This window comes from Amblyomma mixtum, chromosome 3 (genome assembly GCF_055824585.1).
Source record: "Amblyomma mixtum isolate Tamu chromosome 3, ASM5582458v1, whole genome shotgun sequence".
NCBI classification, from domain to species: domain Eukaryota; kingdom Metazoa; phylum Arthropoda; class Arachnida; order Ixodida; family Ixodidae; genus Amblyomma; species Amblyomma mixtum.
In genome coordinates, this window is record NC_143014.1 from 65,824,048 (window position 1) to 65,850,670 (window position 26,623).

The following is a 26,623-nucleotide window of genomic DNA, read 5'->3' on the forward strand; positions in this document are numbered from 1 at the left end:
CAGTCAATATTTCTGCGTTCCCTGTCTGAAGTTGGATGCGTGTGCCGCCTCCGTCCTCGTAGTTGCTTTGTTTGAGGTAGTTCGTGGTGTCTGCTAAGGAAGAACAAGCGAGTGTTCAGACGCAAGAATCAGCAGGGACCCAAATTATGCGAAGGCTGTGTACAGGCGCTACAAACATATCCACTGGAGCTTTCAGCCGAGCCAAAATAGAAGGGAACGAGTAAAACACGCAAGCCGCCTCTATCGGTGCGTTTTCGTGTCATACTCGTCCTCCGCGCAATTGTGCTCCAGCAAATTGTTTTCCTCCTTTCAGCGGGTACGATGATGTTAATTCCTCGCGACTACTGACATCCGGGTAAATGCGCAACCAATTTGTGTTTGCAGGCCTACCAACTGCAGCAAGCGCGCCCTTCGGCGCCAGCCTCGACGAAGGAGTGTCGTACGTTCGTGAGACTGCGTCGATCGCCGGACATCTGCCCTGCCACACGACTGACATGTACTACACGCTGCCGCAGCTGCACAGCCGCCACAACGGCATACGACTGCAGACCTTCTCGCGCGAGGTGATGTGAATGTGCAGTGAGAGAGGTCGACGCCGCCGAACTCTGAGCGGAGGGCGCTAGTTCGTCGACCGCCAGCGCGGTCGCGCGAGGGTCCCAACGCTGCGTCACTTGGATTCAGCGCGGCTATCGCCGTTGCCTGATGGTGACTGGAGTCGGCATATCTCGAACAAGTATTACGCGTACACACAGGCACACAAACATGAAGAAGAGCGCACACGTCACTGAGACGTCGTCATTGACAGATTGCTCACGTTAAGCCGCGCACTTATTCTGCACATGTGCTATTTGCAAGCACGCCCTGGTTGCGACCGCCGCCTCACGAACAGGCGCGTTCTCTGACGTGCCGGCGACATCCAGGAAGCCCGATTCGTCAGTGCTGGCGGTGTGCGCTGCACGGACAGCTCAACACAGTCGCAGTGCGGATGACGTCCCGCTGGACGGCGAAATAACACGGTTGATAGTTCAAGACGAAAACTTCCGAGCCGCCCAGATGTATCTCATTGCCACAGCGTCCCCTCTGCGGGGCGAACTGTGATGGGCGGTGCGCGTTGGGGGGGAAAAGTTATCTGAGGACCGACGAGAGGGACAAGGTGGTGTTATACTGTACGTTTGTTCTGTTTGCTTTGCTGCGCCGTGTAGCCATGCGTGTTTGTGTTTATCTGCTGTAAGCGTTGTTTCGCTGCTGTGAGGCGCAGAGCCATTGAAGTTGCGGTATTTCCGTTTTCGTTGACCGGAAGGCTGGCTTCAAAAGGTTTCACCTGCGCAGCCTTTTGTAGCCACCGGATGGTACAGCCGCTATAGGTCCACGCGCGAAGCTCATCATAGTATCACTGTTATTAGAATGGGGTCGACCACTGCAGTATTGTAATCAACTATATTTTATGTATGATAGTGCGTCTGTGATGTTGAGTGTGTGACGAGAGCATATACGGTACGTGCAATGACTCGTAGCATATACCATTCCATTGGTTTTCCTAGCGTACACCAGCACCCTTGCCACTTTAGTGCTTCGTAGTAGGTATAGAATGTCGTGTTATTTGTGGCTCAATGCGGCTTTTCCTAGCAGCGAGTTGCGCCGTTCTCAAAAGCGGCAAGCAAAATGTATACAGATGTGTGTGCACCATCGCCTCGGGTGTTTCAAGACAGCTAACGAGGCACGTAGAAACACTGCATCCAAAGAAAACGAAATACGCTACGAGACAGTGACAGACAGTATTTTCACTTCATTGTTTTAGTCCTGGCAACCCATCAAGCACCTGCGATATTTTATGACTCGTGGAGCCCCGCGTCGCGCCTTCAGTTTTACGGTCGCGAACCCGCTATGTGCAGCAACTTGAGCACGTTTGACGTCCATTAAGGCGTTGCCCGAAACGCATTGTTTCGCGTGGTCACCGGTGAGAGTGCTATTATCAGGCTGCACTACGTACCTCCTTGAATTTGGAGAGTGCTGCGTGACGACGGCTTTAGATGCATACGTAAAAAGAAAGTGCCTAGCATTTTTAGCGAGGACAATGTTCGAGGTACTCTCGCCGTTTCTACCAGCTCGAAACTGGAAATTCAACTTTGACTGGACAGAAGTTGGCAGTTGCGGACGGCTATCACCGCTCAAAGCTCTTCGCACTTGTAGGGTTCCGCGAAACCTATTTGGAACCAATCTACGATCGTCACTGTCCTCATACTGCATTTAGCGCAAGCAGCCAAAATCACGCCGACGAATCGTTTCAGTCTTTTTTTTTACCTTCTAGCCAAGTCACTGGCTTCCATTCGATCTGAAATGTCAGAATCCTCTGGCTGCGTTATCAGCGCGTAATCTTTCCCATTCCCGGAATACACGGGCCGCGGTTTCATTAGGTTCCACGAGATCTTTTTTTATTATTTTTGTTGTCGCTCTTGTTCTATCGCCATAGCGGAAAATTGCTCCGGCTTGCGGACAATTTCAGGTTGACCTGCTTCGATCATGTAAGGCCATCTACCGTGGTCCCTGAGAATGACTTTTGCTCATAGAGGATTTTCGATCCATGGTGTGAAAATAACGACTTCCCAGTCTCACTTTTCGGTTGCAAGCGAATAAGTTCGTGCGACTTGTCTGCGGAGGTTAGCCCCTTAATTTGCACCGTACGTGCGCTCAGCTACACCCATATTTCGTGAGCATTCTTGTAACATACTCCCTGCTACAAATAAAGCTCTCTATACATTTTCTTTGACTACGACAGCTGCTTATGGTGGGACTTTCACTGGAGTAAAAACAGGGTCGCGCTCGTAATTTGTTGTCTTAAAGCTCCTGCGTTTACCGGTTGGCCTATTACAATTATATGCAGGTGTCTATAGAGGTTTTACAAAGCCCGCTGGGATGCAGACGCTCTCAGGATGCGAGATTCAGCTCTCGCTGTTACCCTTTCACCCATTCGGATAGTGAAAAGTCTGAAAGTTTTTTTTTTTTTTTCGACAGCAGGCGACTGTACATAAATAGAGCCGTGTGTGCGTCCCTTCCACTTGTCTTTCTCTGCTACGCATGCATTTCCGAGCGCAGATGAACGACTCTCGAGGAGTGGATTTTATTGGAGTACACTATTCCTTTCATAGCAAAGATTATTTTACTGTATGAACAGAGGAAAATCGTAATAACGAATTGTTAACGTTTAGTAAGAATATATGCGGAAAAGAGACAAGGAACACAGGGGTGAAGGGATTGTGCTTCTTAATATGTGTATGTAAACAAACATACAGCACTCGTTTTTCGCCATGGAGAAGTTTAAACACAAAACAGGCGACATTTTTTTTATTATAAAATAGGTGTCCTTAATTGCCTGCCGCCTTTCAAGTCACGTCGAGCGCAGCGAGACCCTTCGTACATGACGTGAAGAACCTACTGAGCCGTAAAGGGCGTTGTCAGGCTAACCCGAAATTGTAGTTCTAATTAGCAAAATAACCAAGGGCCGCCGGGAGCTACAGCTGTTTTCGCTAAGTTCTCGCAAATAATCCTTCCTTGTTCCTATACTGTTGTTTGTTCTGCAAAGCTTTTAGAGGCTCAAATTATAACTTTAAAGAAGTCGTGTGAACGGGGGCACGGTTTAATTTTGTTTCATGGTTGACTGAAGAGATTCTGCGAACGCCGCTGCCAGGGCGTTGCGCCAGATGCGCTCACTGACGTTGTTGCGAACTTTGTATGCACGTGCGTCGGAAACGTACGTGGCACTGTTTCCGTGTGCGCCGACTGTGCAAGGTTCTGTCCCGTTCTGTTCGGCAATTCTCATTTGCAGCGATTTCAATTCAGCAGAGAGGCAGAAGACAATCCCGAGCGCACTTCATTCCTCCGTGTTACCTCATTTTCCTAAAAGACCACGTCGATTGATCTTCGAATAACCCGAGGGTGCGGGAAGCGTTCCCCTGTCATGGATCCTGCTGTGACGGGTCGCTGTCACTGTACTCACTTTTCGAGCTACGTTTCTTTCCGCACTCCCCGAATCGGCGCCTCTTCCCTTCCACCCTGGCGCTTTGGCAGGCCACCAACGAAAGGTGATAAAGTCTCCGAACGCCAAAGGGTGAAATAGAAACAAAGTGCGTCTTAGCAGTCCCTCTTTCCTCGTTTCCTACAAAAAGCGCTCCTCTCCCGAGCAAGGCGACAACTTTACCCTCGAGAATACTTTTCGTTTGATTGCCTGCTACTCTCTTCCCGTTTATGCCATTTATTTCTTTTTTTTTTCTCCCTCTCTAGTGGGTGTTGGCTGTGCGTCATGAGGCGCTGCTCGCACTTATTTGCGCATCAGTAGACTCTCCAAAAATGCACCGTTCATTCTTTCAGCACGCGTCTCTGTTCCACAGAGGCCTCTGGTGACGGGTGGAGATACGGCGCGTCAGACGGGAGAAGGCCGCCGCCAAAGGTGGGGCGCCCTGCGTTGGCCGCATGCACCAGGCCGCCGTCTAATGGTTGCAAGAAGGGGGGGGGGGGGGGCGGGGGGGGGGGACACCGAGGCAAGGCGTGTCCCGTCTTCTCATGACCCTTCCCTCAACCGCGCGCGCCGGTGCGCGCCGCGGGCAAAAGTTCCCCCTTCCGCGGCCGGCGAGCTCCGCATCGGAGGAGCAACGGCCACCCCGGTGATATCGAGCCGCGCTCCGGTAGAGGGCTGTTCCTAACGACTTTCGCGACGGAGCATCGCGAAAAGATAGAGCGCACCGCCATCTGCTGAGCTCCCGCGAGCAGATGGCGGCGCCCGCCGCCGTCCGTGCTGCCGCGCAACCCGTTTGAATGGAAACAGAGCGCGGCTCTCATTGTCGCCCGTGGGGGGAAGGGGCCAGGGCTTGGGGAAGAGGGGAATGGAGGAGCCGTTCTGCCCCCGGGCCAACGCCGCCACCCAGATTATTGGAAGCAAGGACATGCTGTGGCTCCATCTGCCGCCAGCGTCTGCTTTGACGCAGTACGTGAAATCACGTGCTGTACAATGTCTGCTTCAGAGCGGTGACTCGTGCTTCTCATTCCCTCATGCTGACACGCAGTTACGGTGCTTGTAGAACTGTTTTTCTTTCTCACAGCAGCAGGGCTTTCACTATGAATATGGATGTTTTGCACCGGGCTGCGCAAACTCCACTGCAGTTCTCTTAGCACTAATATGCATAATTTTGATCCCCGTGTTGTACCACTGACATTGCTACGAGAGCGTTCGAATGCGTTCTCATAACAATGGCAGGGTAGAGCGGTCGTTCGATGCAGTCATAAATGTGGGCCAATAATCGCAAAGCATGCAGTAAGTTTAAGCGGGGAACCGGAAGGTTGCAGGGAAATTTGGATGCTGAGTTGGCCAGCATAGAAAGTGGGATTCTGCATACAATATTTAGATATCTACTGCAATGTTTTTCGCACACAGCAGGTACATGGATGCTTTTTTTTTCGTTCCATCTAGGCTGGTAAAGTTTAAGCTGCTTAAAAAATTTTTGTTCCGTTTTTGTTCCGTTCGCCCTTGCATCATCACTGGTCACTAATGAGCGCTACTCAAATAATTAACTGATGTTTTCGTGAGCAAGGCCTGCTTTTACAAGCAACGAGAAGCAGAGCAAAAAGGTCGGCGCAGCCGTAAGAGTCAGCGCACCAGTTCATCTGTGACAAGTGCAGGCCTTGTTTACATCTCCTTCAACAATGCGAACTATCAGGTTAGCTCGATTGTGATCAAAACATCGTGTCAAAACAGCGAACGGAAAGAAGGGCACCTAACATGGAGGCTGCAATGCTTCTCACAAGCAATGATTGATCGTTGCGCTCTGTGAAGCAAACAAATTTTTGCATCGTTTTTTTTTTTATCGGATCACATGCGGAAAAGTACGCCACAGTACATCTTTAAATTAGCTAATACTAGCTATAGACTTCAGATCTCATTCTGAACACAGGTTATGAATGGCAAAAAAAGACCGCGAATAGGCAAAAAAACGTGGGAATGATTTCCGAAAAGGGAATATACACTCCAAACGGAAAGGAGTAATAAGGAAGTAAGCTTTAAGTAAAGGAGTGCGCTCGAGGACAGCTACTTCATTTTTACATGCATATAGACGTATTTGGGCTTGGAGTGTGGCTGACGCCGACTAAAAGAACGCATTGTCTTTTTTTTTAATTTTCCAGCATGACCCGTTCATTAATTGTAAGCAATTAGTGCTGTCTAATCTATGAACCCTCAGCGTGAAATGGGGAATAAAGTTTTAATGTCGCGCCATTAGGCTGTCCGGTGCCAGTGTATATCTCCTCCCACTGCGACGAAGTGGCGTCTCGTGATTCCTCATACTGCGACAAAAAGACAGCAGTGTAAGCGTCCCGAAAGGTGAATGGATTATCTAGTACATCATATGCGTTGGCCAATCAGTTTTCACTCAATAAGTGGTCAAAAAATTCAGGGGGCACTTTGACTGTATAAAGTGGGTAGAGGCGGAAGCATTTTCCGCACCACCTTCGCTGTTTCTGTGGCACTGGTGGCGTCACATATATTTGAGTACTAATTACTAAGTGATGGCAAATCACTAATTAGTTCTTAATTGCTGATTAATGCAGGAATACTAATTAACTGCTAATTAATGACGCTTAAGCTTCGCCTTTAGGAGTGGAACGCGACAGCGCGTTGTAGCGCTGCCAGGGAGTCCACGGAACGCCACCACCCGTTCGGCGCGATGCCTTGCCCTTTGAACGCAACGCTTTTTGAGGAAAGGAAATGGCGCAGTAATTCTCTGTCATCTCGGTGGACACCTGAACCGCACCGTAGAGGAAGGGAGGTGGGAGAGAAAGAAGATAGATAAAGAGGAGCCGTAATGAAGAAAATGAAAATTGTATTTGAGGAAAGGAAATTACGCAGTAACTGTCTCACATATCTCGGTGGACACCCGTCAAAATTCAGGGGGGCACTTTTTTGACCTAAAGTGTGGTCATTGATGTGTGGTTAAGATGTTAAGCTTCGCCCCTAAGAGTGGAACGCGACAGCGTCTTGCAACGCTGCCAAGGAGTCCACAGAACGCCATCGCCCATTCGGTTCTACGCCTCGCTCGTCGGTAAATTGGTTTTTGAGGAAAGGAAATGTATCTGTCTCTCATTTGTCGGTGGACACCTAAACCTCCCCGGAGGGGAATGGAGCAGGATGAGAGTGAGTGAAGACACCGTATTCACTAGACGCGCCTTTGTTCATTCCAAACCATCGAGCTGGCATGGCGGAGTGGATAGCGTGCTCGTCTCTCACGCCGAAGACCGGGGTTCGATTCCTGAGCTCGACCAATTTCTTAATCGCTTTTATTTATTTATATGGCCTGACTAGTAAAGCTAATTCGGCTAATTGGGTAATTAAGCAATTAACGAAGCTCAGTCCCACTTACTTGGAGCATCACTATACGATCCCTTCGATTGGTTGTATGGTTACTAGCCAAAGTGCAATTGGCCCCGTTTGAAATTCGCGCACTGTGACGTCACGACCGTTTCCACCAATTGAAAAGCGTGACATTTTCTGTCGACAACTGCTGCTTACAACGATGAGACATTAAAGGCTTCCGCCTTAAAAATGCAACTAAGTGCGAACGCAGCAAGCTGCAGCGAAAGACGGGGGACGTCTGTGCGCCAAGTCGCCCCCTGGCAGCGGCTGCTTGCTGCATACACTCTAGTTCTGATATGCCATGCGAGGGTCTCAAACTCAAGTGACCACGCGGGCCGTATTTTTAGATTTTTGTCTCCAACGTGCCAGAAGCCAGAAAAGGGAGAGGAGTAAGGAAGAATAAAAAAACAGCAAAAATTGGAAAAGTAAGAAAAAGCGCTAAAAAATGCAATAAAACAAAAAGGCAAGCCAAAGGGAATTTTAAGCTTTGCAGTAGGACACCCGTCAACCAAAACTTTTTCTTTTTTTTAATATATATATTTTTTTGTATTCAGTCTCTAAGCAATCCCCTCGAAAAGCCTAATTTTGACGTTAACAGGGACTACCGGTCACTCAGAAATTGCTTACGGCTATAGATTACCATAGTTCAGAAAAGGGGAACCAGTGAGGTTCCTCCGGAATAGCTAAAATCCTTACGGACAGCGGGCCGCACGTAATGGTCCGGTGGGCAGCGTGCTTTAGACCCCTTCGATATGGCGACCATCTGAGGCGACGCCTCGACCAACGCTTGCACTGAGGCAGGAAAGTCGACATCACGAAGCGGCGTGGCAGTGCGGTGAAATCGCCAGAGCGCGCAGGTAGGAACTACACCCTCGAGAAACTTGTCACTGCCTGGCATCGAAGAATCATGGGTGGATCCGTTATGAGAGCCTCGGCCTCCATACGCATTGGTTGCTGTGGTTCGTACTGTTTCCAAAGTCTATTTGATTCTTTTCTGCCACCGGAGACATCGCGAGAGAAAACTCTTGCAGAGTTTTTGCGTGCTGAAAGACAGTCCTGTGAAGCATTAGTCGCTTTCTGTCTAGAAATTTCCACGTTTAAATAGGCCATATTTAGCCGTTCATAGTCACTGTGTGCACTTATAGGTTTCTTTGAAGCGCTTATAAGAGTTCTCCACGTCCCTAAAAAAAAAAAAAATGTACTACTCGGAATGTTCAGAACTTCGTCCCTCCTCAAAGATCAGAGCATTACCGAACAACACCACAATCCAGTGCGCAGTGTTATCCGGTATCTAGAGCTATTCGGCACACTGTAAGCAGAAATCTCTCTCATCCGAGTGAAGATGGTGGCTGCAAATGGGCCAGCACGAAATGAAAAAGCAGATTGTCGACTTGATTTGCATCGACAGTATGAGCTACATTGCTCTCCTTCTTCTAATCTTTTATTTCTCTTCGACTATGTATTTTTGCACAGCGTCTTATTTGGCTATATTTTATACAAAACCCTTTTATATTACTAGACTTTGAAGGCACTAGCCAAACGTTCAGCATTATTAGCGAAATAACTGCAACGCTAGGACCGTACCCTATCAGCAACCCTCCTCTCTCTTTCTCTTCCTGAGATGAAATTGATGTGGAGTGATCTTTATATTGAATTCTTTTTTTCCCAACAAAGAGGCTTGTACGTTTAAAGCTGTTCTGGATTGTAAGAATAAAGTGTTAAAGTGGTTCTCTAGGCCCGATTACGCTATGCTAGCGATAACGCTAGAACATAACAGCGGCGACTACTCCCATTACTTCGCGTTTACTCATTGCTGCATTACTTTTTTTCTTATTGTGCCCGTTCACTTTTCTCGAGACAGATTACTTCCCTCCGCACACTAAATAAACCATCGCTTCCTGGGCAAAGCACAAAAATGAATAGACAGCACGCTTTATATCCGACCCCTGCATTATTCTTTACTGCTGCTTTCGTCATTTTCGCTTCGGAGCGAACGTCATGGAATGAAATATGAGATGCATTCAATCTGCTTCAGTGAAAGATCGCAACACGTGCAAAAACACGGCAGCAACAGCCTGCGCGGTGGCGCAACGCCCTCAAAGGGGCGGCCGAAAGTCGCTAGGGCCAAGTCCCAGGCCCGTTTCATTCTCGCTGGGAGTCCGACGGGAACGGCGGTATCTGCTACGCCTGTTACAAAACAAGCAACTTGTTGACGGCGATTCTTTCTGTTCATTAGTCAAGAAGGAATCCAATATGTGCAGATCTCTACGCCTTGTATCCGCACTGCGAAGCCACGCGTGTGGAGAAGGTGCGCCGCCCAAGCACATGGCCCGAAGAATTCGCTTCCATCTCACGCGACCACCCGGGGGTTCCTCACCTGATCTATGTCTTTGGCAGGCACTCTCGAACTTCGTTGCTTCTGGCCGAAAACAAATCTAAATACCGGCGTTCGGTCGGTGCAGATTCGCCAAAGTTTCCTTCCTGGAATTGTTCCGGCGGACCCAATCCCCTGTCTCTTTGTTTCTCTTTTGTCCGTCCCCCACCGTTCAGCCTCTTTGGTATCTTGGCTCTCAACGTAATTTCCCCAAGAGGCTCGAAGAAGACAGATTGAGAATCGTTCTCCGGGGAACCAAAGGAGCTGTGTGCCCCACTGCCATTGATTTTGTGCGGCTATTTCTGTACAACGTGTATTAGATTCTGTCGCCATGGTTCGCGTCTGCAGGCAATAACGCTGTTCATTGGCTGTCCTGCGACACACGTTTTGATCAAATGTAGCAATAAATTGCCTAATCTCTGCAGCATCTGAAGGATTCTTCGCCTTGCCAAATGTGGGCACCACTGTAAGGTTATGCGGGAGTGTAAATAAATCTGCTGAGTACCACACGCTGTTTTGTCTGGTTTCGATTTTCCGAAGCATTGTTGGCAACGTGGCAATCCTATTTGAATGAAAAATCACGCTTTGTGGCGTTGCGTAAGGGAACGCACTGTGCAGAGTAAGGGGCATTTCTCACGCTTCTGTGGAGGCTATATTCTCTGAACTTAACCCTTGCCGGGGTGACCCCGTTTACTTACTTTTCCCTGTGAGCAAAATATTGATGTCGGCAATGTTTTTTCTGCTTCGTCCATGTGATGCAATTTATTTGAAATGCCTGAATTTTTTTAAATGTCTAATTTGAAATGCCCAAAATACCTAAAGACGCCTGAAAGTACAAAGTCGATGTGCTCTGCATCGGATGCAAATTTTATTAAACGTATCTTGTTTTCTTCAGATGTTTTATTGAAGCGCCTGGCGGAGCTATAATGGGAAAACACATTCACATTCCAAGAAGAAACACAGCTTTTTTTGTTCCGGAGGCATAATTTTAATGCGGCTGTTGGCTGTTGTTGCGGCTGTTGTTTAATGCGACTTTAGGCTAGTGGGCGTTGGGGGCTGGAAGAAATAATACTGACCCCCGAGCTTCGGTGCTGCGCCCAAGACCTGTGCCACGGTGTAAAGGTCCTCTCATATCGCAGCGTTTCATGTACGCTGACAGAAGACAGTTCAATACACTATGAAGACCAAAGACCCTTCGTTTCTCCGCTAGTTTGCAAAGCGCGAGCTCACAAACGAATGACCAGCAATCAACATGGCAGAAATACATAAATTTGAAGAAAGTGGCGCAATAAAAACATATATCTACTCTCATGTGATAAGCTCAGCAAGCGTGTGAATCATATGTTGCTACCAGCACCATTTCCTCATTTCTCTAACCATTCGCAGTCTCACTTAGCGCAAGGTTTGCGTCTCCAACGCAAACCTGTGGCTGCTTGCTAGGTGTTGATGTCAGCCCGGAAGCACAAAAATTTCGTTCTGCGAATAACGATCGTCAACCTATTCATAAGGCCCTCTGCGTCTTGCTAGCGAGCATAAAGATAGCGTGATATAAACAGCAGAAGGCCACTGCGAAAAAAAAAAGTACTACAAAGCACAATAGCGCTTTTTTCCCATAATGTCCCCGCGAGAAGGGCTAGATTATCGAGCATGTGCTGTGAGGTTACTGCAGGAAGCAACCACGCGGGCGCAGGATTGCCTCGAGCAACAACTGCGTGCATGCGTTCGTGCGTGCGTGCGCGTGTATGTGTGCGTGCACACACAGACGGGCAGACCTAATAAAGACAATAAAGACGATCTCACACATTGCCCACTTGCTTTCACATACTAAGGTTCAGTTCCCTCAGGCCTCGACGCCTGTGCTTTAAGCTCGTTTGGTCGCATTTCTTGCTTTTCCCTAACAAAATTGCAAAATCTGCCAGTTTTCAGCCAGACACCGTGTAGCTTTTGCTGTTCACTCAGTGCATCATTGGTGCGCTCTGCCACACACTTAGTATTATTGAGGCAGTGCATCCTTTACAGGGGCTATGCTTTCCCCACGAAATCAGTCGCGTTTCTATGGAAGCAAAACGTAAAATGCGCCCGTGTGCTGTGCGATGTCAGCGCACGTTAAACATCCCCAGGTGGTCGAAATTATTCCAGAGCCCTCCACTACGCACTTATTTCTCTCTTTCTTCTGTTACTCCCACCTTTATCCTTTCCCTCACGGCGTGGTTGAGGTGTTCACCGAAAAGGGAGACAGCTACTGCGCCATTTCATTTCCTTAGGAGCCACTAATATAGAGATAGTTGTATTCATTAAAAAAAATCCGCTATAACTTATCGGCTTATTCACTCATGGCTAGCATCTGAACAGCGACAAGGGGAGAGGGGAATGGGCTATTCAGAAATTAGAAAATCATTTGCTTGCGAATAAATTTCTAAATGTATTTCAGAAAGCTAAACCCATAAATCAAGTTGCTCGTGTCAGTTCAATTATATTCAACAGAAATAAAGGGCACCAGGTCACTTTTTCTCTTTTTGTTGGACAGATCAATTTTTCAGGGGTTGGGCCAATGTTTTCAGGAGAATTCCCCAGCATGAAGTAAGGTTTGCAATGACGGAGTAATTACTGACTGGTATCCACCCAAGCGCAGCCATGCAGGTACAAAAGAAAGCTAATATACAGCTCTCACAGAAACTTCGTAGTTGAAGAACAATTCGACTTGGTTCGCGAATCGTACCTGGCATCACCGCTTGTTTGAGGGAGTCGCTGTACCAACTAAGCTAACCAAGACGGCTAGCAGATGGCAGGATGAGATCGAATGATCAACAACTCGAAGGGGGAATGGTGTTACTCCATTGTGTTTAGGGGAATCTCCCAAGATGGAGTAATATTTGAAATAAGGGCACAGTTACTCATTAGCATCCACTCAACTCGGCTGTCTTTTGTCCTTTAGCTAGCTCTTATTTATTTTGTAAGCTTCATTTAAAAACTTCCGCTGGGCATTTTATTAGAAAACTTTGAATAAACACCATGAAACTGTTCAAAACATACCAACTATTTAGCAAGACGTTCAACTGGGCTTGTTTGTAAATATTCATGGTGACAACACAGCGCAAAAGACGAGGAACCAGAGTAAGAAAGACACAGGACAGGCGCTGACTCGCAACTAAAGGCTTTATTCGCTAAAACCTTCTTGTATGAAGGAAACAGGCAGAAAGATACACCACAAAACACACAAAAGCAAAACTAAAAACTAAAAACACCCTAGAAAATGCACACGACAGTCGAGCGTTATGAAGAAAATCTATCTCCTTATCAATTAAGGAAACTGATGGCTTGCTGACACAATTTTGCTTGTCATTTTGAATGTGGAAAGCCTCAACCACTTTCCGTGTAGTCTGATCATTGCGTGTAGTCAAAATTGCGTCAGCAAACCATCAGTTTCCTTAATTGATATGGAGATGGATTTTCTTCATAACGCTTGACTGTCGTGCGCATTTTATAGGGTGTTTTTAGTTTTTAGTTTTGTTTTTGTGTGTTTTGTGGTGTACCTTTCTGCCTGTTTCCTTCATATAAGAAGGTTTTAGCAAATAAAGCCTTTAGTTGCGAGTCAGCGCCTGTCCTATTTCTTTCTTACTCTGGATCGTCGTCTTTTGCGCTTTGTCGTCACCATGAATATACCAACTACTTACTGAAAAATTGCATGCGTAGTGCACGAGTATTAAGCTTTAATGACATGTGTCTGACTGCCAAATTTTGTAGGAATTTTTGTGACGGAGTGAGGAAACATGAGATCGAAAATTACGTCATGTGAGGAGGAATTCTGCTACCTGTTTTTATTCAGTTATTTAAATTTCATATATAGAGCTTACAGCCAGAGGACCTAATATACAATATTTAACCTCAGAGTGCTTGGTTGTACAAACAGCATTACTCAGTTTTGCGATGGAAATGATGTCATTCACACCAAGTATAAATGAATGTCAGGTAAGTCGGTCATAGCGTAAATACCATGGACTGGATCCCTTTCGCGAATTTCAGACGTTTCCAGCAATCACAGCAGTGCCCCTACAAACCGCACTTTTTCAAGAATCACGAAAAGAAAAACGACGTGTGCTGCTTGTCTTCAGAAGCAATCACTGCGGCAGCCAAACGAATGAGGCGTCCTGAGCCGACGTAGCACGGACCATATGCTCCATTGCTTACTGCGGCGGCCGGGGTAGAAACGAAAAAAAAATTGAATATAAAATTACTTGCAGCGTTCCAATAAGATGAAAAGCCATATTATTTCCATTCGTTCTTTTTTTTTCGGAGTCATCCTATTTGAACTCTCCGATGCCCCTGGCGGGCAGTGCAGAAGAGAGGATAAGAAAGGAGGGGGGGGGGAGTTCAAATGAACAACAAATACAAAATTAGGGGTTACTTTTGTAGGTAATGTGCTGGGAAAGAAATCAGGGAGCTAGGAGAGCAACAATATGTCTCCCGTGGCGGATACAGCACCCCATCTGGGTGTTTCAACCGCCAGAACTGCGGTTCTGAATGATTTGAATGACACCATGTTGACTCACGCCTCTAAGTGACATATCTGTTACCTTTCGCCTTCTACCGCAGCGGTGGCCTAGCGGTTTGAGCATCCGTCTCGCATTAGGGCGGTGCAATGTGCGACCTCCAGTGCCACCAGATACACAGCGGTGATACAATGGGTACAAGCTTTTCTCTGGCATGGCGCTTGGCTTCTCCGGGATGAAATGCTTGGAAAATGGATCTTTGGCCCCGTCGTGTGTAAATAAAAATACCTTGCGCCATGGCGCTCTTTGGTCAACGCTGCCCTTGGGCATTAATATTCATCAGCATCAACAACAACAAGAACCTTTTACCTTCTAATCACGTCAGCAGCCTTTACAGAGCTCTTCATGACTAACTCAGCAGGCAAGATATTGAGACCAGTGAGCATTATCTCCGCCTGGAACATCGTTTTATAAGGTGTGTTTTACTATGACTTCGTTACACCCAACGAGATTTCGGCCACATAGCTTCTGTCTTACGCCTAGGATAGTCACACCTGCACAAAGGTTAGTCAAAGCTTTCGCTTCTGCCCCGAAAGACTACCTTAGTCAGGCTCACCGGTGCAGGAGAGAACTGGTCTTCAGTAAGTCGAGATAAAGACACTCACTGAGCCACCGGTCGCGGTAATGAGTTCAAGTATCAGTTCTATAAGATGCAGTATTAGTCCATTTGCACGACTAGGAAGAAGCGTTGGCGTGCCCAAGGCGCGCTGGCGTATACAATACACATCGATGCCGTCGCACATATCACGCTGTTAATGGCATACACCTGCCACAGGTTTCCACCGCAGCAGATGATACACTGTTACATGTTTCCTTTTCTCTCCTGGTGCATCGGTGCGCATTTCATGCGCGCATTGATTTTTCTTGCACACGCCCCCTTCATTTGACTTTACGCTACAAGGAGGCCTAAATAAAACGCACGTCAGCTACTCGCCATGCATTCACTGTGGAATACGTGCACTCTATACGTAATGCGCAAGAGCTGTGAGGCAGGTATAGTTTGTAGGGGCTTAACATGCCAAAGCGTCTCGGGCTATGAGGGAAGCCGTAGTGAAGGGCTCCAGAAATTTCGACCGCCTGGGGTTCTATTTAACGTGCACTGACATTGCACAGTACACGGGACTCTAGAATTTCGCCTCCATCAAAATTCGACCGCCGCGGCCGGGATCGAACCCGCGTCTTTCGGGTGAGCAGCCGAGTGCCGTAACCACTGAGCCACCGCGGCGGGTTGTGAGGCAGGTATGCTGGATGAGTTAAAAGCCTGATGGACAGCTCCGCCAAGCTCTCTGCAACCTGTCCCCTGCCCTCTCCTCGTCGCCCACATCCGGAAAATTTAAGGGACACGTGTTCCCACGCCGCTTCCACCCCTACACAAAGTCCATCAAACGGGCAACTAGGAAGACTCGTACTTGAGCCGGAAAATAAAAGTTTTCTTTCTCTCTTTGCCTCTGTGCGCCTTGAACCATGCAGTCGGATCTGAACCTTGCTGGAAACGAAACGTTTTCCTTTTCTCTATAGCAGACTTGTAGAATAGGCGAAACAGCTTGGAAGGGATGGTAGCACTCGCTCTGGTGACTGGCTCGAGAAGGATCAGAAAATGCCTTTATTTAAGCATAAGACCAGGAGGGCCCATTGGCGGTCCATTGAGCCTGAATGAGGCTAAGCAGTAAAGAAGGAAGGAGAGAGGTAATGGCAGCGCTTCATTGTGCGTAGGATGCGTTCTGTACCTGCACTGATCTTCAGATAGTTGGGACAGTGTCCTGTTCCACGACATCCGAGGTTGCGGAGCACTTGTTGGGTTAGGACAGGGAGAGTCTGAAAAAGGTTGGCTTTTTAATTCCTAAATTTCGCGACGAACTGCTGTAACAGGTTAGATGGTTATAAAGCATCTAAACCCTTATTCATTTGTTTATAAACCTCATCAAATGCAGCGATACTAACTGCGCTTCTGTGTGATGATTGGTAGATTTAACGCAGCAAAAGCTCGGGCAGAGCATGCAAGCAGGCACATGCCGATACATGAGTATTAAAGCACATACCGTAGGCGAAACGCACGAGAAGCATAGAGTGGCAAAGGTTCACCTGTCCACATGCAGGCCCTCCTTCCTCCCACCTGCTTCTAGTGTGTAGCTTGCTACTGCCGTTTCGTTTCCATTGTTTCTCAGAGGCAATAAGCCAAAGCCAGCGCTGCATTCGGAAATGAAAGCCCATACGCTTTTGCGCAAATGTGACACAGGGGTAAATAATTCTTCTCGGTGAAGAGCCGCCTTGCGCAACCGCATCGGTGCGGCCATTATGTTCGACGGACTCAGACTTGAATTGAGAGAGGTTGCGAAAGCATTTCTACAAATGCAATCTCGATTTCCAGTGAATCATGCGCCAACCACAGACAGAGGACAACAGGCGTCACTGAATTCAACACAAAGCACAAGATGTCACAGCATACAGCTGCGTCGTTACACACGATCGACTATATACGTTTCCACTGGGCGAAAGAGATGTCGAAACGCCCCCTCTCTGGGCTGTTGCAAACCGGTTCCGCTGCCGCTTCCACGGCGCTGGCGTCAGGTGCATACAATTTCCAAGCGAGCAATATGGCGACTTCCACGGAGCCCTCACTGGAAAGGTCACACTAGCAAATAGTAGCCAGGAACTATACTTCTTTCTGTCTTGCGTCATTGTACGTCAAATTGTCTGCTCTTGCGCTCAGTGCGGCTAAAAAGCATGGGCTTGATTTGGAAAGACACAGCGAAGACTCCTGTTCCTCAGTGCAAAGCGCCGGACTTTTTAAAATTGTGCGCTTTATTCGCTTCTCATTTCTCCCTCTTTAATACTAAATTTTCTGCCCTTTCATTGTAAAGCGGAGTAAAAGTTCGCACCTACATTATTATCAGGCAGTTAATCTGACCCGACTGTCGCACTGTGATTTTAATGCGTGAGATTTTTGTTTTGACTACGCATTTTTTTTTTTAATTGATGGGCATCAGGCATAGGAATGCTAATCAAAATTTCTCGTATTGAAGTCATTACTGTACGTCGCGTTCGTGCCAGTTTCGATAGCAAATAATTTCGTTAGCCCTGCTCAGAACACCCACAGCGAACTGCGAAAGCACAAAAAAAAAAATACTGACTGTCGTCGGCTCTCATTTTAAAGGATCTATCTTCAACAACGAGAAGAGGACCCCGAAAAGAGGTAAGACGTTCTTGCATACTTACTCTCTAGCGTATTGTTTACTGGGGAAGTTTTAACCTGGAGATACTCGGTCCTTGTTGCCATTGGTGCCATTTCATTGCAAGGGAATGTTAACGAAAGGTAAGCCTGGAGCAGTGTTCGCAAGGAATGCCAGTAAGCGGACAGCGACGTGTTTGCGTTCGCTGCCTGGCCACCTCTGTTCTGTTTGCAGGGACACTGAGAAAACAGCTTTGCGTAAACAATGGATTAGGAGCTCGGCACTTTAATATCTTCTCGCGTGTCTTTCTACAGTAACCGCAACGCGCACCAAAAAGCGACAACGTCTCGCGACTTCGACTAAAATAACCGAGTTCGCCGTCCTGTCCCAGCTCCGCCTGGCTCGCCCTTGTGGAAAGTGCTGCGTGGCTGACCCACTGAGGCCTCGGTTTCCAAGCTCCTGCCACACACGTTAAAGCAATATCTGAACATGGCCGCCAAATCACTTCCTCGCAGGTCTGATTAATCCGTCTTTTATGACCTGGACCTCGACCTTAAACGTTATTTCAATAATTTGACGTTTAAGTGCTCTTTTCTTTCTTTTTTCACCAGTCAAGCAGGGAGTGGCAGACCACTTAAAAACCTTTACGGCGCGGGAAGGAGTAGAGTGTCTGCCAAGATTACGTGGACGCTTTTGCGGATGCCTTTTATGGTGTAGCACGGAATATCATGCTAATAATACTAAGGAGCAGAAGCTCATTGCCAGGATGACTAATTGACAATTGATATTTCATGAATTTGATTGTCTGTTGATGACCTTATCCTTATGAATTTTAGTTCATAAGGAGGAATGCTCACCGAAAAGAGTCAAAGGTGCAAGAACTCTGCATCATGAATTAAGTAGGAACAGGCATTTTGTCATCAGAAATAATTCTCGACTGGAAAAGAGGGCTGCGCTCGTGACAGCTTTATTAGCTAGCGCTGCCACGGTTGATTTTTGCTGTCTGTGTGCTACTACCCCGAAGTAATCGTCACGAAACCTGGAATATCATAAAGGCACAGGCGATTCAGGGCAGCGCCTCTGGGGCTTACCGCCTCAAAATTTCGGACTCTCATTTGACAGACCCGCGTCTATCTGGGCTTCCGCAGCGGCTTTCTCGTCGTCTGGAAGCTCTCTACCATCGACTCTGGATGCCGCATTTGCGGACATCTATCCGCAGCGTTTGAGATACGATCTGACAACACAGTGACAATGGTGATCCAATCGAAACTGTGCCGCACATTAGTGGTGACGTCCAGCTTATGCAGAGGAGAAAGCGTGTTACGCATTTGAAATGAATGCGTGAACACACATTCCACTTGCAAATACGTGTATATTAGTATCCTTGCACTGGCCTTCGCGGCAGCGCCGTGGGTACTAATTTTTGCTTTCTTCACTGGAAGACATTGGCATCCTTGACAGACTTAAGAATTTTTTTGTATCACCACTTTAATAGCCGGAACCCTAACTGCATGAAAAGAATGTTTTTAGCGCAGTCTTCTCTTCTTTTACTATTATACTCACTGTTTGTACCACCCTTTTTCTCTCAAACCCCACCACCTACGCAGAATAGCAATGTGAACGGTTTTAGACACTTCGGCGAAGGCTCCTACTTTTTCATTTGAGATTTCTCTTTATTCTACAGCCCCCGAGTGATGGCTGCCACTTAGCTCTGCCTGTCCGATCATTTAACGACACCAGTCAACTAAAGCCTACCGCAACCTACCGCAGCGTACCAAAGCCTACCGACGCGGTGGAGATAATGCGAGTGAAATTTCTTCAAACGTTTGTACTGAAATATACCGCTAGCACCTGTAACTGCACCTTCACATGTCGTATAAATCTTCAGCCGCCGTCACTGCGCTTCACACTGTCGCATAATGAACCAAGGATGCTGCGAAATCTTTTTCCGTCCCCTTATTGTCCGCATAACTGGTTGTATCTAGCGCGTGTTCACCTGGGAGCCGAGCGCCAGCTACATCGTTTGGGCGACAACGGCGAGGACAATAAGCAAAACGTGCGTTTCGAACCGAAGCCGTGCTGGCGTATCCTACTTCGGTTCCCCCTGCACCTTGCTCTGCCTCTTGGAGAGGGGCGAGTTTCCGCACAAGAGGCACGCTGCCACCACTTCCGCCAGGAAACGCTCTATTGTGAAGGTAGGCTGGCCAGACTGGAGAGCCTATTGAGCTGGCCTCGCTCCGGCAATCCGTTTCCTTCGCCGGCGGGAGAAAGAGGAAAGAATAGACCGTTGCCCACGCGTCAGCGCGCGCACTCCAGCGGGCTTTTGCGTTGTCGTTGGTTCGGTCTCCGTGCTACGGGACCGAACCGACTATGCTTCACATAATCTGATGAAAACGCAAACATTGCTGCCGGGGGCCAGGCACAGCTTCGAATAAAAAGCGATTTCGTTGTTACGACGGTTGTGCTGCATTTTGTAGTCTGAAACAAAAATTTAAGGAATGTCTGCGTCCGTTCGCCGTAATCCTTCCGTAAAAGCATCCAGAGATGACATAGTATTAAAAAACAGAAGTCGCAGCATGCGTATGGGTTCACCATGGGTCTACATCAAAGCGTTCGTATTTTGGCGTAACAGACGAAACGAAGGAGTGAAATTTGAGGGATTGAACGATAGGTCCTTCGAAAAGGAGGTTCCGATGTGCAGTTAGCACGAGACGTGCATGCTGTACTGTTCCACGTTGCTCTGTCTTGGCTTGGAAGGTAGAAGGGCTCATATGACGAAAAAGAAGTGATTTTTTTTTTTTATGGCAGAATTGTTACGCCTTCACTGTGAATTTTTAGTTATTTACTACACATTAAACGGGCTGTGAAAGCGGGGTCTCGACAAAGATGCGATACGCCTAGGGTGCTAAAGGACGCAGCGTCCCAAATTTCCTCCAGCAAAAATTTTTTTGATGCGTTATGTGCAATGTGGAGGCTGAGTTATCAGTAGTCAAAATTTGAATTTCCGCGCCTTTCGCGCCTTTTCCTCTCCTCTCGTCACTTTTTGCACGCTGAAATGTCAGTCCATCCACCGGCTCCACGCACTCGGCCCCTCCACCGGCCACCGACGCGCGCGGGAATTCCCCAGGGGCGGGGCCAACGCCTCCTAAACTGGTTTGGCGTTGACGGAGCTGGCACGGCGAACCAATGATAGCAGTCCGCTGCTGACGAAAGCAGCGCTACACTGACGCTTTGCGCGCGGATTCGGCCAAAAGCTCGGCACCGCTGGTCACCGCGAGGCACGGAATCGCGAGTTTTTAAATTTGTATTGTAAATAATCGGCTCGCTTTTGGGGCCTTGTACGCGGCACGAACGCTCGGTGGCCTGTACTCTACATATTGCAAGCATTTCATAGCCAACTTAATAATAATAATAATAATAATAATAATAATAATAATAATAATAATAATAATAAAAATTTTATTCACATCATGCATACATGATGCCGGAGGCCTGCGGAAAAAGCTGTCACAACGGCAGCTTGACAAGGCCACAGGCCCCCGCACTGGCAACATCAGACAGTGGTCAGCAAAATATATAACTAAACACAGAAATTCGCACTAGTTATTTTGAGCACATAGAGGGGAAAAAACATAAAACGACGGCATTCAACGTTTCAGAAAACCGCGTTACAGGTCAGCAACTATAAGTTACATGCATTGAAATTCCACCATACATCGGGGGAAAAAAATGAATAGATAAATAATAGTCAGCATTCACAATCAACAAAACAAAAGTTATTGCATTGAGACAGATAACCTATACAAAGCATCATCAGTAAAGAGAGCATAAAATTCCGACAAGTGTTTATCGCCGGAATTGAAACTACAACGAGAGAACTAGGGATATTAAGTTTTTTTTTTTTTAATTACTAAAGTGATCACGAAGTTTCTTGAAAGTAATGTCCTCGGGTTCTATATTGTCCTTATGCAGTGCGTTTAACAATCTTGGAAGCCGGTTTTTTAGCATTTGCAAACCATACGTAGTCCTGCACGTGTCCACTTGCCATCGCTCCAACTTTCGCGCTCAAACTTCAAAGCCTTTCAACGATTTTTTTTTTAATTTTTAATGTTCCGGAAAACTGGGTGCCCGCTACGGTAACAATAAAAGAAGGCATAACATTTAAAAGACATGCTTTAGCACGTGATCCTAAAATTCTGGGTCACGCGCGTACTTTACACACACGTAATCAAAGCGTCCAAGCAGTTCTAACCTTGCTTTGAAAGCATCATGATTTCAAAGCATCATGAAGGCACCTAAGAAAACTGCTTTGGCAAAGTGTTTTAAAGATCTTCTTAATGAGCAGTTTTTTTTTCCTGTTGGATTAGAAATGTTTGACAAAGAAGAAAGTTACTTTCACGTTTGGAAGTAAATACGTTTTTCCAATTAATGCATTGTTAAACGAAAATACAGCATTCTGCGCGAGCAGCATACTGTCGCCGGCAAAAAGACATGCGTGCTTTAATTAGTTAAACGCGTTGGATCATCTTGTTTTTCGTTTTGTTTTTTCAACAGAATGTCCGGACTTCCGCATTGACTCTACCGGTAATGCGCTGTTGACAGTACCCCGGTCGAACAATTTTGTTGAACTCGTTTCTGTCCTCTTTTCTCTTACAAAGTGGCCCATGTCTGAGGAGCCGAAAGTTTAAAACAGGATGACTCGAATATGTTGTCGGTATGAAACTGAAGCAGTAATTCTGGCTGTCGCGTGAAGTGAAGCAAACGCATTTTTTTACTCCATACTAACCTACTAACTTAGAGATAGTTCATTATTCAGCTGTTCAACAGTCCAGTATGCGCAAAAAAAAAATATTTAATGCGAAAGCAGTGCAGTTACAGAAAAGAAAACCACATAGTTTTAATGTAAAAGTATTTGTTTCAGTGAACAGAGTGCGCAACTTCGCTATTTCCATGGCAGAAGCTGCGCAACGACAATATCCGCAGTCTTGTGCTCCCGAAAGTTATCGCACTCTCCTATTTTGTTTCCAGTGGAAAAAAAATGCTCAGTAAATGCTTCTTTTCCGAGAAAAATGCGCGTGTTCCGGCTTCTTTTGACGCTTTGCACCGTTTTGACTGAAACGTTCCCCTTTCTTCACTGGCTCAGGAGTTAAATAATTAAAACGAACTAATTTGTAAGGTTATAACACGAGCTGCAACACAGGCCTGCATATTCCGGGCGCCTGTCAAAAGTGCTGCTTAAGCCTCATTCTGTCTGCGCGTGCCAGCTTTTCTTAAACCTTTGGCACTGGTTGCGCGTTACATCCTGAATGCATTCATTATACATGGTGTCCAATGGTGTCTGCTAAACTACTGTCTGCAGTACTAGGCTTCCGTTAACTTTCTCGCCTGTTATAGAGAACCTGCGCTGCCCAAGAGGCACTGCAGTTATTCCACTAGGTGCCTAAAAACTGCTGCCGTCCGTCGCTTGGGCCGCTACAAACGCGAGAGCACATTCTGAACGATTAGAAGCTCGCGTTTGGTTGATAGCACTATTCGCCTCGCTTCTGTACATAACCCAGATAGCTGACAGGCACCACGTGTGACTTCGACAGAGCGCAGAAGCTCACGCCAATAAGCTCAAGAAGGTGGCGTGGTATAGCACCAACAGCGCCCCCAAAACTGCTTGCTCCTCTCGCTATGCTTTGTGTTACGGCGCTGCAATCGACACTGCAGACTTCAGCTTGGGTTCCCTATATTGCAAAAAACAGATTTAGAATCGTGTGAATCTGGCAGCTTGTCTGAAATTGCCACTGTGTCTTTTACGTAGCCGCAAATAAAGTTTTTGTGAGTGGAACCATGATAGATTTTTAATGCGTCAACCTCCCTTTGCTGTTAAGCCCGCAAAAATGACGCGCTTCATTGAACTTCACTGACTTTATTGAACTCAGCCAATCAAGCCGCACACGTGCCGGTAATGGACGGCAAACTGTGGTGGTCACCTGTCGTCGGCTGTACCCGTTGCGAGGGGGCCACTATCTGGTGGTATTTGCTCTCTGCAATATTGCTTCGCTGCTTCTGTGAGCGTCGCAGGACAGGCTAAGCTGCCACCATTTTTTTTCCTTTTTCGCTATTGTTTTGCTAAAAAAACAATGTCCGTCTCCAAAACGACTGCACTAATTATTGCGCTCTTTCTTGCCGTTCCTTCTTTCTGTTTCCCCAGAGGAAACCTGCGTGGCTAGGCTTTTTGATTAAGAGAGAGTAAATTCACTGCATGTATGTTGCACTTGTCTGTGCTGCGCCTCCTGCTGCGCTGCTCCTTTATCTTCCACCCTTTTTTCTTCCGACTGACTCTTTCATGAAGCGAGCCTGGCGCCCAAAAACAGTGCCGGCCTTAAAAAAAAAGAAAAAGAAAAGGCACTTTACTGATGAACACTGTAAAGTTGATCGGCGGGAAAAGCAAAGCAAGTTTCTCCAGTACAGGGAGGAAAAATAAAATGCCGGTTGTTTCGCAAAAGGTGTAATTCAGAGGTGCTGACGTGGGACTGCCACTCCGTAAAAGAAAAAAATATAAAATAACAAAAATAAAGCCGAACAAATCGGCGATATGAGCTTTTTTACAAGAAGAAAAGTATTTCACCTTCGGAATAAAAAAAAAAATAAACTGCTCGCCGCTGTAATGCTTCATTCATCTCTCTGGCCCTCTCATTTTACCGTCTTTGAGTTGTAAAACGTTTTTCTTTCGTTTTCCGCTTCTTAAACCGCACGTTGGATGAAACTTCAAAGTGAAGCGAGACACGTGCCGTCAGCGGAAGAAAAAAAAATGAAGACCTTGGCTGCAAACATTTGCCCAAATGAGAGGAGGGAAGGAATGAATAATGAGACTTGGGAAAATTTTTAATGAGATTTTTCCATTAAAAGAAATTCTTTTGCATAGATCAGCATAGTGAAGTCGCGGATTCTTCCAATCAAACGCCTCTGGTTCGCGGCAGCAAACTTTAAGCGAGACTGTGACTTGGCTTTTTCTTTACACATGCCGTAGCCGAGACTCCAGATATTTTAGGACTGTTTTTCGCTCCCTCGTCAGAGGAGAGGTAACGGTGCAGTAAGAAATTAAGCATTCGTTGCCTGGCGAGCACAAAACTTTTCCTTCTCCTTTCCACATTCGTGTTTGTCTGGACGCGACCTTCACAGGACACCTCATTTCGTGTTCCACGTCCCGGAAGGAATAAGGAACCGAGTGCAGAGGCGATAAATGTTTTTTTTTTCTCTGCTTTATTCTTTTGACGCACTTTACTGACGCAGTGCGACCTTGATATTTCTTTATTCCTCTCTATTCATTTCGCTCTCAACTTCTTCCCTCTCATAATTTTTTTTTTTCGTTCTGTGGTATGGTCTCTCTGCCGGCTAGTACAGAAGCAACCACCCAATTCCTGAGCGGTAGGAACTCTTGACTGTGCCTCAGAGGGGCCATGTCCGAACGCAAGGCAGTAATGAAGTGCGATGCAGGCCGTTCTGAGCATGCATCGCTTCCTCAGCAAGTTAACTCGGCGCCTCTCTTCGTTCCTGATACGCCAGTGTTTCGCACCCTCCGCTCCCGTTCTCCATTTCACCTTCCTCTCCACTTGGCAGTCACGTAGGCCACCATCATTTTTCTGTCCTCGACAGCCCGTCTTCTCAGCTGAAGTACTTACAGAAATTATTAGCTTCCTTGCGCGTACGTGCCTGCTTCGTCACCGATTAAAGGCGCAGGAAAATAGAATTCATGGGTAGCATTTTTTTTTTTTTCGCTGGAAACGTTGCATACGACGTCAATAGCTCTGGAACATGGTGTATTATTAACCTATGTGTGTCTTAGTAATATCGTCCAACTTCTGCCCCGCCGCGGTGGCTCAGTTGGTTACGGCGCTCGGCTGCTGACCCTAAAGACGCGGGTTCGATCCCGGCTGCGGCGGCTGAATTTCGATCAAGGCGATGTCAGTGCACGTTAAAGAACCCCAGGTGGTCGAAATTTCCGGAGCCCTTCACTACGGCGTCCCACATAGCCTGAGTCGCTTTGGGACGTTAAACCCCAATAAACGTTCAACTTCTACGGAGTGTTTCAGGTTTCTGTTTCTGTGAGTCAGCAGTCTCGGAACACGTCACAACATGGCAAGCACCATGCAATTGGTCACGAGGGTCCGAAAAAAATTGGAGGGGACACTTAGGGTTATGGTTTATGGGAGTTTAACACTCCAAAGCGACTCAGGCTATGAGGGCCCGCGTAGTGAAGGGCTCTGGAAATTTCGACCACCTGTGGTTCTTTAACGTGCGCTGACATCGCACAGTACACGGGCCTCTAGAATTTCGCCTCCATCGAAATTCGACCAACGCGGCCGAGATCGAGCCCGCGTCTTTCGGGTCAGCAGCCGAGCGCCAAAACCACTGAGCCACCGCGGCGGCCCACACCCACGTTTCACAGCGACGATTCTACGCAGAGCCCCAGTGTAGAATGCTACCGCTACGCCTGAGAGCGTGCGCAACCGACCGTTAACCTCAGAATTTTTTTGTCTGCGACACTCTGCCTTTACTTCCTCTCCTCGTTCACTGCGAACGAGCAGGCTGTCTTACATCAGATTATTTTGCGCATTTGTCATAAAAGCCTGCAAGCTTCACCACGTACACCTTTTGCTGTATGAACAGCGTGACGTTATCCTAGGGTGTAGCCTGAGACCATGTAGAGGAGGAGGAGGTAGAGGAGGTGAATAAAAGGTACGCGCCGTTAAAAGTTCCAGTTTTGGTCGCCTCACGTGTCTCGCGCACCTGCGAGGCACTTGAGACCTGCTGCTCCAAGTTGCCAAAGACCGAATTTTATCCATACCAAGTTGGTCATGCGTGCACTGGCGACGCAAGTCGGGAGAAAGATGCTACTTAACCGTCTTCCATGAGTTATGCTGAAGCTGTTCGCGATAACTTCTGAAAGTTAATCAAGCTCGGTTGTGCGTACATTAAAGCAAGAAAACGTGAAGTTTCCTGCATTGCCTGCTTTCGCTACCTGCCTACGCGCCTTCTTGTACACCAAAATTATTCCGGAAGCTTTCTGTGAGGTAAATTATTGAGGTACCTATTCCTATGCGGCCTATTGCGGCCTATTGAAATCAGGCGAGTTTTTACGCAC

The 26,623-nt window shown here is 47.1% G+C and overlaps 1 protein-coding gene across 2 annotated transcripts in view; it reads left to right on the top strand.

Annotated features, from left to right (window-relative positions):
- LOC149350471 (neural cell adhesion molecule 2-like) overlaps positions 1-4,433 on the top strand; it is a 425,822-nt gene extending 421,389 nt beyond the window's left edge. Inside the window, exon 12 of one of the 2 annotated variants that reach the window (XM_089576882.1) lies at positions 385-4,433. In XM_089576882.1, the coding sequence (XP_089433008.1) occupies positions 385-572 (188 nt within the window). In that variant the 3' untranslated portion in view covers positions 573-4,433. The remainder of the gene's footprint in view (positions 1-384) is intronic. The other variant, XM_089576883.1, reaches the window with a different exon arrangement.
- Positions 4,434-26,623: the final 22,190 nt, after the last annotated feature.